Genomic DNA, 17,500 nt, shown 5'->3' with positions numbered 1-17,500 from the left:
AGACAGAGGTGGACACGTGGGTGACGATAGGACAAAACCTGCAAACATGTGGGCCGGTCTTCTGAGCCACATGGACTCTAAAGCAGGATCCTAGCAGCACTTACGAGTACAGGGTCACTGAACACTTACTGCAGACTGACGAGCGAAACATCCAGAGTGAGAAGAGACTGAGGCCTTATAGAAATGTCTCCAGACTGAGACGACTTGAGTACAACAACATGATATCATGATATTCCCAGGCTTCAGAAAACACACTTCCTGTCACCGCCCTCGCCAGCAGCAGCAGTTCAGTCCAAACCACCATCCTCACTCTCATCACACCTAAAACGCCCAGGATGCCACCAACAAGAATCACGTGTTGATGAGAGCGGGGACATTGTGTCTGTGTCTGTGAAGCGTCCACAATGTGAGGTTCGTCCCTCGAGGGAACAAGCTGACACAAACCGCTAATTAGACTGCCTGTGTTTAAGAGAGAGAGGCAGGAAGACAACACGCAGCAGTAACTGAGACGAGAAGCATGTCCTGTGGCCCAGAGGAGAATGATCCTCTTATATTGAACATGCTACACACACACACACAGGCTGACATACACACGTGCATCCTATCATGGAGAGTAAAGGCCCAGTTTCAGTTTTTCATCGTTTTCCCCCAAATAAACTCAGGACTCTAATTCTACCGCCATGAGACATTTCTGTCAGACTCAACAGGACGAAATGAATGATAAGTATCCTCATGTTGACACTACACAAAGACCGAGCAAACATGAAGCAGCATCACTCAGAGAGAGAGAGGCACCAGGCTGTCGTCACTCTGTTTGTCTCGTCTTTGAAAGTGTCCAGAGCCTTTAATGTTCCAACGCCCCGTCCCAAGACCTGGACCTCAGACTCTGAAGACCCCACCAGACACCAGGAGCCCCGCGCTCACTGCTCGGACCTCCCACACAGTAAAGAACTTCTCAGCTGCTTGTTGTTTGTCGGCGTTCTCTCTAACACGTCCCAGTTACAAAGAAAACCGTCTTCAAGTGAGCCGTCAACAATACTACATGTTCAAGTTCAGACCCGGGCCTGAGCCTCATCCGTCCACTGCTCTTCATTTCTGTCTCTGTCTCCGACCTCTTTGACCCGGGCTGTATTTTGATCCGGTTTTCTTTCTTCCTCTCATGTGTAGAGGTCAATACTTCATGGTTAGGTAGTCAAAGTCACCTCCAAACTCTGTTCTACCAAGCATGATGAAGAGCTGACGGTAAAGAGTCGAGGGGAAGGGGCTGGACTCCATCAGAGGGGGCTGCTGCTAAACTTCACGTTTCTCCACTCGTCACTTCCTGTGCCGAGTGTGCATGAAGATCTGGAGCCAGGTGAGGTGTGTGTAATGGAGACCTGGCCTGGTCTCTTTCATAATGCACTGATTATCAACATGCTTTCATTCACATGCAACATGTGCAGCTTTAGCAGAGAGCCTGGGAGAGAGGAGGAGATGTGTGTAATCCAGTGTGTGAACCTGTGATGGAAAATGTTTACACATCATTTTGTGTGAGCTGCAGAGTGGATACAAACGATGCCGGTGTCAGTCTGAACACAGCCTATTCTTCCTGCACACAGCTACGACTGCTGATATGGGCAATACAGCCAGACTATGATATCCAACAATATCAAGCATCATCCTCAACACGCAGAGCAGCCTGGTTTCATGTTCTTCTGCACGCTGACAGAAACCTTCTCATCTAGATTTGTCTGCACTGAGTGTGTTCACTTCAGTTCAGTTAATGCCATCTGCAGTATAAAGCCTGTGTATGTGTGTGTGTAAAGTATGAAAGCATGTGTATGTGTGTGTGTAAAGTATGAAAGCATGTGTATGTGTGTGTGTAAAGTATGAAAGCATGTGTATGTGTGTGTGTAAAGTATGAAAGCATGTGTATGTGTGTGTGTAAAGTATGAAAGCCTGTGTATGTGTGTGTGTAAAGTATGAAAGCATGTGTATGTGTGTGTGTAAAGTATGAAAGCCTGTGTATGTGTGTGTGTAAAGTATGAAAGCCTGTGTATGTGTGTGTGTAAAGTATGAAAGCATGTGTATGTGTGTGTGTAAAGTATGAAAGCCTGTGTATGTGTGTGTGTAAAGTATGAAAGCATGTGTATGTGTGTGTGTAAAGTATGAAAGCCTGTGTATGTGTGTGTGTAAAGTATGAAAGCATGTGTAAGAGGTATAACAGTAGAGCTGGACACGAGACAGTCAGAGACCGTCGGGCCACATGACAAACACAGATCATACAAGCCTCCTCTACTCCTGAGCCAAGAAGTTAGGAGAGGAGAGAAAGACACACACACACACACACACACACACACACACACACACACACACACACACACACACACACACAGGGTGAAAGATGAGATGAAGAATCTCCTGCTGCAGAGCTATGAACTAAAGTGAAAATTGCTTTTCTCAGTATCAACAGACGACTGCATTCTGCACCTAAACAATGAGATGAAAACGTAAAGGAGGACAGAAAGAAAATGTTTGTATTGGATGAATAGTGCAGAGAGAAAAACCTACCGCATGGAGAGGATTGCCCTGATCGATCGGCACCTTGAAGTCCGCCTGGAGCTCATCAAACGCTGTTATCTGTGAGAGAGAGGAAAACAAGCGGTGAGTAGAAAGCACTGAATATTCTGTCAATAATCTGCTGTGTTAAAGTCAGAGATTCATCAGGTTAATCTGCATTCTTCATAATAACCCATTCAAGCACAGTAACATCTGCTGGCTCTGTTTGTTCTTGTCTTGAATCCCAGGACATCGTTTTACAAAGAGCCATCAATCTGCCTGCACATTATATTAGCTCATTTATTTACCAGTCAAATATTGTTTGAGTTCTGTGTCTAAAACCAGCAGTTCTCTGTCACCAGCAGAGGGCGCCACATGGATTACAACAAACGTCATCACTCTCCAGAGTGAAGAGGTGATGCGTGTACAAACGCAGGTTCTTTCTTGTCCTCGTTATAACTCTTTGATTTGAGTAATTATCAGTGTGTGTGTGTGTGTGTGTGTGTGTGTGTGTGTGTGTGTGTGTGTGTGTGTGTCGATCTAAACACATCATATATAGAAAGATCGGTGTGAGCCTCAAGAGTCCAACCCTACACCCCCCCCCATGTGAAGACATGTGCAACATGTGGCACCCTTTAATCACCTGCAGCGACAGTCTGGCTCACTAACGTGACTCAGGAGCGCTGGAGCATAGTTCTTATTGAAAGCATCATTTAGTGAAGGTTTGAGGCTGACATCTATGTTTGATCTGTAGAGACACCAAAAGGAGTCTGATCACTTCAGTGATCAAACACTTGGTCACTCAACCTGACACTCTGCAGAGTGATGATGCATACAGCGCCCTCTGCTGGTGACAGAGAACTGACAGTGTGATTTGACTGTCATTGTTGGCAGGCCGATGAATCGATCGGGCTCTAAAAACGTACCGATGGTTGGTTTTAAAGGGAACAACAGACAGTCATGAAAACAATATGAAGGAGTCCTGTTGGTGCACCCTCGAGAAGACGAGTCAGATTTGTTTCATCTCCTAGTTGATCTTGTCCTGTGATTGTATTAGTCGTGTTTTCTTCCTTTGCAGGAAACAAAACATAGAGAGATCCTAACCCTGCTTCAAAAACACATGGCCGTTTTTTTTTTATCTCACATGACAGTCGTAGCCAAGAAGCACCAATAGAGGCGCTAACACGGTTGGTTTTTCTTTTTATGGGAAAAGGAAAATATTGGGTGACAACAGTTTAGTTTGATTTTAAGAGGACGTTTTTTAAAACTCTTACAAACTGCTGCCCAAACACTTTGGGTGGAACATGTTTCAGTGTAGCTGCAGCATCAGTCGCCAACACAGTGAACACAGCAGGGCAGAGCGTTTGTACCTGATGGAGGCTGGTTCTGGTGCACGTTCGTAGGGAACAGCAGATCTGGGTCGGTACATGTGTATCAGGGGGGCGAAGGGTGATGCAGGGAGGAGGGACAGTCACTTGATAATAGACGGGGTGTGTTAACGAAGAGACCTGAATCAAACCAATCATTGTCTTCATCAGTCAGGTGTGCCTGCAGGCTGCTGTGCTGCTCTTTAAAGGCTGGATTTCACTCTGTATTCTTAATTAGACTGAACTCCGACAGGCTGATGAAACTCCTCTCATTATGCCACTGAACACACAGACAAATCAAACTAATGAGGGCATCACCTCTCATCGTCTTCAACACTAAGTTACTCCCGCTGCTTAGTCGACTGATGAATGTGTATGAAGGGATTATCTTATTCTGATGGACTCTTTACTCTGCAGCAGCCTCTACCATCAGTGTGTGAATGTGTAGTCCTGACCTGCAGAGTCAAAGTCCTTTAAATCATTAGAAGATTAGAACAGAACTGTGAGTGAGTAACGAAGGGAAACGGTGGTGAACATGCTGCTTGCGTCCATCTTTCTCACCCTATATGGGGAAAACCAGATCCTACCCTAACCCTCGACATATATTATGTGTAGGGTCTTTCCTATAGATATATGTCTTTCCCGTCTCCTCGGCGGCAGCGAAAATCAGGATTGACCACTACAATGATGTCAGTTCAAAAAAACCTGGAGGGTGGCACTCGTGATTGGCTGTAAAGGAGTAAGACATCTGATTGGCTGCAGACGACCCCCTTTAAGAAAAAAGACATTTGTGGATCGGACTGACGCGAGATGAGCCTCAAAACTCTGCACACAAAAGCAGGGAGGTTTACAAATTAAAAGCACCGAGACAAATGTCCATCTGACAATTCATATATAAACGTAAAAACTTCCAAAAATGTATTTTTAACAAACCTTATTTTTTCTTTATGTTCTTTGTATTTATAGATGGATTGAGACACATTTGTGTGTGCATTGAAAATGCATTTGTTTATATTTATATACAACTCTTTTTTCATACATTGATTCATGATGAGACTGTTCTGGCTCCATATACATCCTTCAGTGGTCGACGTCTGAGCCACAGCTGGATATTAAGCAGATCAATAGTGGACTTGTTGTCTTTATTGTGAGGAACCTCATACGATTCAAATCATGCATATAAATCCATTTACCCATGTAACATTAGTTTAATGGTTGTTATGATGTGACTTTGCTGCAAAACAGACAAACAGTCCTTCCCTGGCTCCAGTGCGTGTGATATACATGACTAGACTGAAAACACTTCTGAGCTGCAGCTGTACTTTAGCTAGAGGCTAGCTCTTTAAGATCTTTGTCAGATAAACATGACAGTTATCACATCAATGTCATATTTTCACAAGTTCCCTAAAGACTTCAGTGATGCATGTGAGTCACACTTTCCCTCTGCCTTGCATTTTGGAGATCGATGTTCAGGTCAGTAAACACAAGACTTAGCTCTGATTGGGTATGAATGTTGAAATGTCATGAGGTACAAGGCCCTAAAAAGAGCTGTCCATTTACCCTTCAACTAGTCCCTCAGGAAAGTCTGCAGATCTGCAGACTCACAGACGGGGCCGAATTTAGCATTGAACTGTCCACATCAGGGCCATAATGCACTTGATGGCTGGACAATGGGACAGCCCTGAGCCCTCACACACACACGCCTCAGAGTGTGAGAGTCTGTGAGTGTTTGGAGACTGCAGTGTGATGAAGAGAGCGCTGGGATTAGAGCTGGGATGACGCGTCGACGCAAATTGTTCATGTTGACGAATTTATGTCGTCGACTCCATCGACGCTTCGTCCCAAAAAACGAGACTGTCCCACACTCCCGCAGTAATGCACCAGAAAGCTTGTCGCCAAAGACACGTTTAAAATGGAAGAAGAAGAATTCACACAACAGCGCAAGCAACAAGAAGCAAAAAATCCCAAACGTGGTCTTTAAAAGTGTGGGAGTTTTTTACTCATCAATTCCAACACATCCGTGTGCATTGTGTGTCCGCTCCGGTGCAGAACAGCTCCCTGCACCGGCCGCGTTCTCCGTCCGCTCCGCTGCAGAACGGCTCCCTGCACCGGCCGCGTTCTCCGTCCGCTCCGGTACGGAACGGCTCCCTGCACCGGCCGCGTTCTCCGTCCGCTCCGGTACGGAACGGCTCCCTGCACCGGCCGCGTTCTCCGCAGCACGGCGAGAGTAGAGTCAGGAAGTCCTGCGGTACTTAAACAAACTCAGTCTCTGATTCATCAGAGTCTTCAGTCGTGATCATACGACATGTTATCATATAATCCAAACAACACAGAAACAAACAATACAGATGTTTTTTAGGAACCATCAAAACTGAGTGTTTTACTCTGAAAATAAAGCGGATGTTTTCATGTTGAATCGGTGTCCGTCTTGATTTTTCTCTGCTGAATTGATGGTCGTTTACAGACTGAAGAATTCATCTGGCGTATCAACAAGTACGACAATAAACAAACATCCAGGAGCTCTGTGTCAGGGTGGCAGCAAAATAGAGTGTGTGAATCATTACACTGATCAAGTCATGTGAAATAATCGATTATTACTGAAAGAGTAATAAAACGATCTTTAAAATAATCCGCTCGCTGACTGCTGGGCTTCGTCTGGACCGGTCTGTCATCATGTCAAGACATGATGAATGGAGGCGAGAAGTCGCAGCCGTTCCAGTGGTGTTGCACTTGGAGGCTTTGGAGGCAGTTGGCCTACAAAGACAGATGTCAGAGTTTGAGGCCTCAGGAGGCAGCAGTGTGACAAAATGAGGGAGTCACCGCAGGAAGTGATACGAGTGTGTTCGTCAAATGATCTCCATCTGAGCCACACTGTGTGGCTACACATCGTGCACACTATGATGTGAAGGCAGCAGTGTGTGTGTGTGTGTGTGTGTGTGTGTGTGTGTGTGTGTATGTGTGTGAGAGAGAGAGAGAGAGATTGAAAAAAAAGAAGGTTATTTTTTGTTTTTTAAGAAAATGTCAGACATGTGTTGATCCTCCTAAGATGGAGAAACGGAGGAATCAGTGAAGCGCCTCTTCACATGTGTGTTATCCCAGAATAGGGAATTAAGATCAGAGAGACGGCAGAGGTTCACACCAACCCCTGATTATTTCCCTGGGCTCGCCCCCGCACTGACAGCCAGCTTTTTACATGTTATTTCCCAGTGGATCCCAACAGTGATCCTGGCTCATTGCCTCACTCTGTTACTGTGTTAACCTCCCCCAGGCTACTCCTCATGGGGGACTGAGACACACACACACACACACACACACACAGTGCAACAGAAATATCTCTCCTATGCATACATGTGCACCACATACTGTAACAAGAATATTATAGATTGGATTTCTGAGTGTCTGTACTCAAAGCACTCAAAGCTGAAATGTGAAGATTCAACAAGGTTCAAGGTTCAAAGTTCAAGGTTTACTTTATTGTCAATTCCAAAATATGTCAGACATACAGTGGAATTGAAATTACGTTTCCTCCCTCCCCACGGTGCAATGTAGACAAAAAATAAAAAGGATAAAGAATGTGTCGATCTTATTATTGCAGATCAAACTAAAGGTTTTGAACCTTGTGACACTGCTTCAAAGGATCATGTTGATTCAACTTGACTCTCTTGACTTTTAAATCTTACTTCAACCTGATTTTTTGAGATGATATCCCAAATTTGATTGGCTCCAGTTTGACCTTTCTAACAGCTGGTTTTCATCCAGTGGTAGGAGAAGGCTGTCACCATCGCCTGAGTCATGTGTGAATCAATCAGCACACACGTGGGGTCAAGAGCTCGCCAACCTGTCACTGTGCTCTTTAGTAAAGTGAAGCCCCGCTTGAACAAAAAAAAGTCACGAGGGTGCTTTTTTTTCTTCTTTTTTTTTACAGAAGATGATGGAAACTTCTAAGACCAGAGACGCAGCTACAACTAAATGTGAGAAAAGACTTCCCCCTCTGGGAGAAGCCGATGGAGAGCGTTAGTTTGCCTCCTTTGAGTTTTTGTTTTGAATCGCACATGAAGGAGAATGACTTGAAATGACACGGGGTATCAAGAGGAGCCACCCCGCTTCCCTCGGCTCACCTCGTCTTATCAAAACACTCACCCATGTTTCATCTGTGGAAAGTTAAGCTACTGATGCTTTGGCAGTTCCTGGTCCAGGACTCTTTCGATATAATCAGTCAGTGAAGAGGTTGTTGTTCCTTTGAAAGAGGTCTGGTGTTACGCCTCAGATCTGACAGGGCCATACTTACACCTCATTAAAACCTACAACCCAAAACAATCAACAATATATCATGAACCACTGATCAATGTGTTATTATGTAGAGCCCAATCTTAAAACAAGTAACCCAATGAAACCCTTAAACAAACACAAATAATTCATGTCTTCATGGTTGGCTGAAACATGTAGAGTTTATGGGCGATGCTCACACTCTAACTCTCGGTCTTCTCCCCTCACTTGTGTTGTTTCTTATTCTTCAGTTGGTCCTGATCAGAGAGATGTTTAACCGCTGGACATCAGACTGAAAAACTAAGACTGATTCGTACTCTTAATATCTGCTGGTCGAGGGATTTGGGTTGGTGTTTGAAATGTGTGAGCTGCCTTTGACAGACTGCTTTGAAGTCAAGTTTGGCTGGCACAGGCGGAAAACAAACCGGCACCGTCTTCGTCTCTCTGGGACACGAGCAGCGTGTTTCAGTGAAGACTGCTCGGGGACGAACACCTTGTCTCGTGTGTGTTAGCATAGGAGAAGAGGCTAAGACAAATGTGGACGCTGCCTGAGTTGCATTGTGCTGTGTGGATGTAAACGTGTGCTCCTTGTTTACAGCCTTCAGTACAGGCTGTAAGCACGTACATGCTTCACTCTCCATGTGGCCTTCAAGGCATTCATTTGGAAAACACACGAGGTTAAAAACAACAACAGCAATCAGAGAATCTTCCACTTCAATGTGAAACACTACAAAGCCCACTTTAATTATTTAGGTCTTGTCTCAATTATTCACAGGGTTTTAAGCCCACTCAATAAGGGTTACGTTTCTACACAAACATTTCGAGCTAACCTTTGATACACAATTTAAGATGTCATGTAGCGGGCTGCAAACACACGGTCTAATATGCAGTATATGAAGCTGATGTGTGAAGGGTGCTGGTCTGCTGGTTTCTCAGCATTAACAGAGGGACCTGATGCAACACCTCAAAACAAATGTGTGCTAACGCTTCCCCCACAAGGAGCATTGACATGTCATCTTATCTCACAGCACCAAGCTAACCAAGACCAGGACCAGGTCTGGATTGAGCAAGCCTTCATTAGTCTAATAGCTTGTGATTTATGTTTAATATAAATATGTCTAAACATTTAAGAAAGCCATAAGATGAACCAATGTGTACAAAGCCTGGTGCAAAGATCCTTGCTCAGCGAAGGATGGACTGCTCATGTTTTTATTTCCTGAATGAGAGCAAAATAAATACTCCTGCAAACCGAGGACACTGGGACTGTTGGTGAAACATAAAAAAACCATCTATCCCCACTCCAGCAGAATCCCAAGAGGTCAGTGTTTGTCCATGTGCTCAGAGTTGGCTTGCATGTTCACTGCTAACATGCTCCTGTCAGTGTTGGCCTGTATCTATGCTGAACACCTTGGCAGGGCGAGACAGCTGGAGAAGGCAGCCACTCGGATGCTAATAAACACTGCTGGCACAGTAAACCTTCTTCTTCACTGTGACGAGATCAAATGAAACAAATCCCTTCCTTCCAGAAATGTTTTGCATCAGCATTCTTCGCATGATTCAGCTGGCAGGCTCTCTCAAAGGCACTCACGCCTGTCAGAAACCAACAACACGTGCTTTTTCAGGCTCTCCCATTGGCCAGAGACATGGTGCTGCTGAGAAATTGCTGCAGGTCACTATTTGCCTTTTTTTTAATATCAGTAGCAGGAGTTTCATGGAAACATTGATTCAAGCAGCTTTTTTAACATTACAGAGAGAAAATGTTTAAACCTACACACAGGCAGTCTGTTAGCCCCATTCCACCTTCCAGAGTGGAAATCTTAAAAACGCTTCACCGTCATGTTCCCATCTAAAGGGTTGAAAAGACAAAAGTGTGCTCTGAGCTAACGCGTTGACGTCACATCCACTACAGAAAAATCGTTTCTGTCCAGGAGTGTTTTCAGTAATTAAGCCGAGTTAAGTTTCAACGTATGCACACGTTCTTGGTGGTGTTGTGTGACAGTGTTTACAGTACCACCTGGTATGCATACATCATTAAATGCCATACATTTTGTGTCTCAGTGTGCACGCAGATTTCCACCCAAAGATTTTCCACCTCGTCTAAACACGGAATAAAAAGTGGGAACCTCCTCGATGAGAGCATCCCTGCACCACCATACGGCCCCTCACATTAACCACTGACTTTCAAAAGTAACAAGTGAAGTGTCAGTATAGAAGCAACTTGTATGTGGTTAATTACTGTATGTGTCTCACCAGGGAGCCAGTGGTGTTATGTTTTTGCAGCAGTGAGGACACTACAGCAACTCATGAAGCAGAAAACAAAACAACCATAAGAGTCACACTCGCATATGATGATGCGTGCATTCAGAGGTCTATTCAATCATTCTAGCTGTTAACATTGACGTCTCTCAAAGGTTAAATAGACCCTCAGGGAAACGTCCCAGTGCTCTCAATGTATAATCCACACTCGCACTACACTGAAGGTGACGAATGTCAGGTGTCAGCTGATCAAACTGAAATAATATTATTCAGAAAAACTGAACTAACAGAAAAGGTTCTGATTACAATGAATGTTTCCTTGACATCAGCGATGCTCAATCAGGAGAAACAGGTTAACTTTACTTCATGTTTGGCTTTTATTTTTTCCTCACCAGGAGGCTTGGAGAAAAAAGTCCTGTGTGCCTCAAACAAAGAGACGAACCATCAGCCAGCATATTCTCCTTCTCTTCAACCCGTCTACAAACGTCTCATGTTTCCTGTTATATTGTATTCTGATACTTTGTGCATTCTGTGTCTCTGTGCTTCATATCTGTCTTACTAAGTACACTTTACTGGATAGCCTCTGATTTAATGGGGTCTAGACTCCATCAGGGGGTATCACCACCATCACCAGGGTCTAGACTCCATCAGGGGGTATCACCACCATCACCAGGGTCTAGACTCCATCAAGGGGTATCACCACCATCACCAGGGTCTAGACTCCATCAGGGGGTATCACCACCATCACCAGGGTCTAGACTCCATCAGGGGGGTATCACCACCATCACCAGGGTCTAGACTCCATCAGGGGGTATCATCACCATCACCAGGGTCTAGACTCCATCAGGGGGTATCACCACCATTAACAGGGTCTAGACTCCATCAGGGGGTATCACCACCACCACCACCAGGGTCTAGACTCCATCAGGGGGTATCACCACCATTAACAGGGTCTAGACTCCATCAGGGGGTATCACCACCACCACCAGGGTCTAGACTCCATCAGGGGGTATCACCACCACCACCAGGGTCTAGAATCCATCAGGGGGTATCACCACCATCACCAGGGTCTAGACTCCATCAGGGGGGTATCACCACCACCACCAGGATCTAGACTCCATCAAGGGGGTATCACCACCACCACCAGGGTCTAGAATCCATCAGGGGGTATCACCACCACCAGGGTCTAGACTTCATCAAGGGGGTATCACCACCACCACCAGGGTCTAGAATCCATCAGGGGGTATCACCACCATTAACAGGGTCTAGACTCCATCAGGGGGTATCACCACCATTAACAGGGTCTAGACTCCATCAGGGGGGTATCACCACCATTAACAGGGTCTAGACTCCATCGGGGGTATCACCACCATCACCAGGGTCTAGACTCCATCAGGGGGTATCACCACCATCACCAGGGTCTAGACTCCATCAGGGGGTATCACCACCATCACCAGGGTCTAGACTCCATCAGGGGGGTATCACCACCATCACCAGGGTCTAGACTCCATCAGGGGGTATCACCACCATCACCAGGGTCTAGACTCCATCAGGGGGTATCACCACCACCACCAGGGTCTAGAATCCATCAGGGTGCCTCTGAGTGCATGAAGTCATCCACGATTCGTTGCACATTTATCTTCTCCTAAACTGTTCAATAAATCTTTGTTATCTCTTACATCAGTCTCTCCTGATTGAAATAAAGCCACAAGCTATAAAAACTGTTTTAATTCAAAGCAGTCTGATTATTATTGCTGCTGCTTTTCCTTTTGTCCGTTTACCGCTGACACCTTCTGTTATCACAACTTCAGCCGCTTCTTAATGCCTGAATCCTCAGGCTTCAACTTGTCAATTAAAACCACTTTACTCAGAGAAGTGTGCCCAAACACACACACACACACACGCTTTTTAATCGTGATCGTCTTTAATGAGACGAAGTGCGAAGTAACCTCTGTAAAACTGTAACCAAGCTTTTGTGACATCACCACCTGACTGAGCTCGTAAGTATGAAGAACCTTGTGGAGTTGGAATGAGAGGAAAGGAAACAGAGGGAGACCGGGGATGGCCTGTGTAATCCTCCATTGTTCGTGCCGTGAAACAATGGAAACAGTCGTAGTCACAATGATGGATGAGGAGCCAGCAGGGGTTAATGAACAGGGATCGATGCTGAAACAACCCGGCTATATACTGAGCGCCACCTCCATTATAGCCTCCAGTGCCTGGTGCCAGAAAGCCCTGTTGACTGTTTGCTTCATTGAGATTGCAATCAATGATATCACCTATGCATTTCTTCCCCCGATGTCTTACTGCGGCACCTTGAGAATCAGCTTGTTCTTATTTTGCACAGTTCAGGGAAGCATCACAAACTCAAGGGTGAAACAGAGGCTGCACGGTGGTGGAGTGGTTAGGTTCCTGGTTTGAATCCCAGTCAGAAAGGAGCCTCTTTGTGTGCAGTTTGTTGTGTGATCTTCTCCCCGTGCACGAGTGGATTCTCTCCTGTACCACAGTCCAAAGACACGCTCGTTAGGTTCACTGAAGACTAAAAATGGCACCAAAGCTAGACCTAAACATATTCTTCTTGGTATTAGGATATTCTTTTTCCAGGGAGCCTTTAATCAAATCTGTCCAGGGACAACAGATGAAAATTAGCCTTTTGGCAAACTCTGGTGTATTAACAGAAATGTTTTTTTAATGTCTATTGTCCCTGTAAAATAAAAAATAAAATAAATAAATGTTCTTCCTGATGAGGCCTCACATCTTACTTTATGTTATAAAAGATCATTACTCTGATGGTGGTACGTCCCACCACAAAGAGCTTTTGTTCTGCACCTTGATGGAAGACGATCATAAACGACAAACTGTTTTCCCCTCTGGTGTGGGCAAGACTTGGTTTCAAAGTAGGGACCCGGGCCCAGATCCCAGACCCCAAAGTCTGGTTCATTTCATCAATGTGAACATAGCAGAGTCACAAGACTCGATATCATGCACGTGATACCATCTAAAAACGTATCAAACCCTCAAGAACGCATCAACAAACGCTCATAGGATCGTTGTTCTAAACTGTCAAAACACAGTGTTTTATTTTGAAAATGATCCGGGTGTTTTAATCGTCTCATACAGTGACGGAGTGGAGACGGACCGAACACGCATCAGGTGGAATTCAGCCGTTAAAGTCAGCTCGGAGTTTGACTGAAGAACACAGATGTGTGTTGACACAAACACAATGTTTTGAATATATCTGAAGTGCATGTGTGAAAAGGTTTCTTGCTGCTGTCTTCCCACATCTCAGAAGCACCTTCATAAATAAAATGTTACTCATTAAAAAGTAAAGACCAAACTGAGACAGCGGTTTGTGTGACTCGTTAACATGCACCTCATGTTCCTGATTTAATCAGAATAATGTCAATATGCTGATTGAGTAGGAGTCATGTAAACACCTTATTAACCCGACTGAGCTCATTTTTATGTGATTAAAACCCAGAATAAGACCCCTGGCACATGCTTGTATCCACACACATATTGGTTAGTCAGAATATGTTCCTGAATATTCGACTTCCAAGGATTTGTTTTCACCCCGGATGACGTCTTGTCATGACGCTACGACTTTGGTTTATTCAGAATATTCTGATTATCATGTCACAGGAATATTCCAGTGGCTCAGCACTCTGCGGAGCATGTGAACACTTTCATGACCCTTAACAGGAAAACGGTGTGCTTGTAAGCATGTCACTGTTCACTGTGTTGATTGCAGAACACCTCTCAGATTAGATCGGTTGGTTGCTATGACAGCCACAAAAACCTGCCCAGTAAATATTGAATGAGTAAATCATTTCAGACACAACTGAACACAGTTGTTACAAGAATGTTAAGGGCTAAGCAGATTGTACTTCATCTTTATTTCATGGCTGTTATTAAGACATGAATAATCCAGATGAAGTTAGAGGGGAACGTTGAGTGTCCTCCACCGCAGCCGGCTTTTCTTCTTTTGTCTCTTTTTTTAATTATCTTCCCCCTGGTCTCTGTTTTCACTTCCTTCCTTTGTGGCTCATGTTGTCCGGCCTGTCTCCTGTCTTCAGTACTCTGTATCCTCACGTCTTCAAACAGACTGAGGTGTATTTTCTATCACCTCTGTGCTTCTTTGATCTCTCCCCATCACAGCTTTGCATCTGCCTTCTTCATCCTTTTCATGTCTCCACATCATTTCATACGTTGCTCCTGTAATTCATCCGTCCTGGTCTGATCTACCAGTGAGACACATCTCTCGCCTCTCTGGCCTTTGCCCACCTTTGGAACCACAATCCCATCACTCCTGCAGCTCCTGTCATCCCTTTTCATTGGGCAGACTCAGCCTCATCCTCTTTTCATCTATCTTCCTGTGACTTTGTCAGTCCCTTTCCTCTGGGCTTTTCACCAGTCGTCCCCGACAGCAAACGTCCCAAACCCAAAAAACAAGTTAGCACTCAAGGATTGCCTGGCCATGTAAGACTCTTCTATCTTTTCTCCCACAGTTTATGAATGACTCAATCTAAATCCACCCCATGTCTCCGGGAAACAAATCCCTAAAATCTATCCATCTTGTGATTCCTCTTTCCCAACCTTCCTCCAGCACGCGGCAACAAGATCAAGAAATAACAACATTTTGATTTGCTCCATCACCAGAACACCATGGAGACAGTAACAGATGATGATGGAGCATTATGGCTGTTCAGTGTGAACCAATTATTCACGCGACACCTCTGTTAAACCTGTGAATGCCCTGTACTTGTCAAAATCTCAGTGTGATGCAAGTCACGCTGAGAAATAGGAAGGCACGCCAAAGGCAGCGTTAGCTTAGCTGCTCCTTCTCCTAAATCCGTCCTGAAGTGTGTGTGAAATCCCGATGTGGAGTGTCGCCTTGGTGTTATTTAAACTAGCCTTTGCTCTGTGTGTGGTAATTTAAGTGAATAAATGAAAGGCATGTTGAAAAAGGAGCGGCTACAGTGGTTTGGACTCAAAGCAGTTTGAAACTAGCAGGACTGAACTGAGCTCCGTTAGCATCCCTGATCTCTCCTTTTCCTGAGCAATGTGTATTCTGTATCTCAGTCGTTGGTTTTAACGGCCGGACATGGAGAGCCTGAGTTTATTTATCAGTGGTCACATGGGGCAGTGAGCTTCCTGTTGGGTCACAGGTCATGAATACAGAACAAGGGAACACTACAGCGTATGGCTTGCGGCCACAGGAAGCCCTGAAATGGAGGTCATGAGTGTTCATTGTCGCTAGGTAACAAAAGTTAACTTCTGCTTTCCTCAATAATGTCTGTCAGCTGTGTTTTAGCTCTGTGTGCTAAGAATGAGCTTTATCCTAAAGAAGACATGAAAACGATGTAAAGGAGGAACTTCCTGACATCTGCAGCAGCTCTACAGCTGGAGCCCTCAAAGAGCTGAGTCACACTCGCGTCTCCTCCGCCACTGTTGTTGACAAAGCTGATATCAGAAGTCCCGCCCCGCCTTAATGCTGAATACTTAGTCAGTAAGGGGCAGGTGACATTGAAGAGTGCACTGTTTCAAACGTTGAACTGTTGAGCGTGCAGTGAGCACAGCGACAAAAGAAAGGAGAGTCAGCTAAAAATGCTGAATTAGATTTCTATTGAAAAGCAGCTCTGCCTGCCAGAGCTAAAAAACACAGCCTGTGGGGACTTTTTACAAACCTAATGTTTGAGATGTAGATGTATGGATGGTGAATGGACTAGAGCATATAGCAACACGTCCGACTTATTAAAGAGCCTAAAAAGTCAGCAGGTAAAGATGACAGGAGAGACGAGAGCGTGGAGCAAACACGAGTCTCTTTAACATTTGAACAGACTGATGTTAGTCATTCTGAACAGACCAAAGACATCACTAATGCCAGCAGTCTTTTTATGACAGCATGTGTCATTGTTGTTAAGAGTTCGTCTACTGATAGAGGGACATGTGAAGAGTTCAAAGTCTACTGTGCCAGGTGTGATTTTTAGGTTTATTAGGTGCTCAAAAAAGTGTAGTAAAAATAAATGTTTCATATATTGGCCATATTGATTATTTTAATTTAAAATGTTATTTATTTCTGTTGTTTTTTGGAGATTTTTTAAGTTTAAGTTTGAATCAAAACTTCAACCTTCTTTAAGAGATGGGGAACTCTGTTCACTGCCCTGCTGGAAGAACTGTGACCAGAAGATGGAAGAGGAACTTGAGTTCATAAAAGAATGGCTATAGAGTGATCCTTACCTGATAGCATAACATGCAAATGTCCATTGCCGTACTCTGAGCATGATTGTGGCTTCTTTTGAGTGATTTTAGTCAGATAATACTCTCCACCTTTGGATTCCTCCATCATAAAGGCTGCCAGTGTCTTGTGCCCACTTGCTTGTGCTCGTGTACAACGTGCCTGAGCATAAACAGAGCAGTCACACTCGTCAAACCATCGAGGCTGCACGACACAGATGGTACAGGTGTGACCGTGCTGAATGATAAGTGCGCTAAGTAAACCTCCGATTTGTTCTAGAAGCAGTCTCTTTACTGTCTCTCTGTCAACATGTCTCTCTGCTTCAAACATAGCCACATGGTTCAGTATCCAAACATCTGTCCACGTCCTCGCAGACCTGACATTATTGCCCTCCTGAGATAAATATATATACATACATAGTAATACAAAATGTAAAAATCTGTCTGTAACACACACACACACACACACACACTGTTGGTCACAGTTCTTTGAGCAGGGTAAGTGAACACTACAGTTCCCTAAAGTAAACAGAAATAACTGTTGCTGAGGCCTTGGATTTTGTCAAATCTATTTTGCAGCAGGTGAAATATTTAGATTCAGGGCCACCATACAACAGCCAAACTGCCTGAACAAAAAGAACAATGATGTGTGAGGTCCTGCCCTGCCTCAATGCCAGCACTCAGCTCTATATCATATGTGAAGCACTGTGAGTCCTCTGGCTCTGTCAGAGGGGCGTCTGAGGTCTCTGAGACTCACTCCAGCTTTAATGACACTTAAGGGCCATGAGGGAGCGTGCATATAATGGTGGAGGATTCCTCAGGCAGGCTCAGACTGG

The 17,500-nt window shown here is 44.7% G+C and overlaps 1 protein-coding gene across 5 annotated transcripts in view; it reads right to left on the bottom strand.

Moving 5' to 3' along the window:
• The window catches only part of cnih3 (cornichon family AMPA receptor auxiliary protein 3), a 78,599-nt gene that overhangs the window by 52,911 nt on the left and 8,188 nt on the right, over positions 1-17,500 (bottom strand). For all 5 annotated transcript variants that reach the window (XR_013778782.1, XM_079339758.1, XM_079339756.1 and 2 more), the window contains exon 2: positions 2,551-2,619. Coding sequence is in view for 4 of the 5 variants with exons in the window: in XM_079339758.1 (XP_079195884.1) it covers positions 2,551-2,619 (69 nt within the window). In the remaining variant the exon portion in view is untranslated. The remainder of the gene's footprint in view (positions 1-2,550; positions 2,620-17,500) is intronic.

Source organism: Symphodus melops, assembly GCF_947650265.1.
Source record: "Symphodus melops genome assembly, chromosome: 1".
Taxonomy (NCBI): domain Eukaryota; kingdom Metazoa; phylum Chordata; class Actinopteri; order Labriformes; family Labridae; genus Symphodus; species Symphodus melops.
The sequence above is the reverse complement of the archived record's forward strand: the minus strand, read 5'-3'. Positions and strand labels throughout refer to the sequence as shown.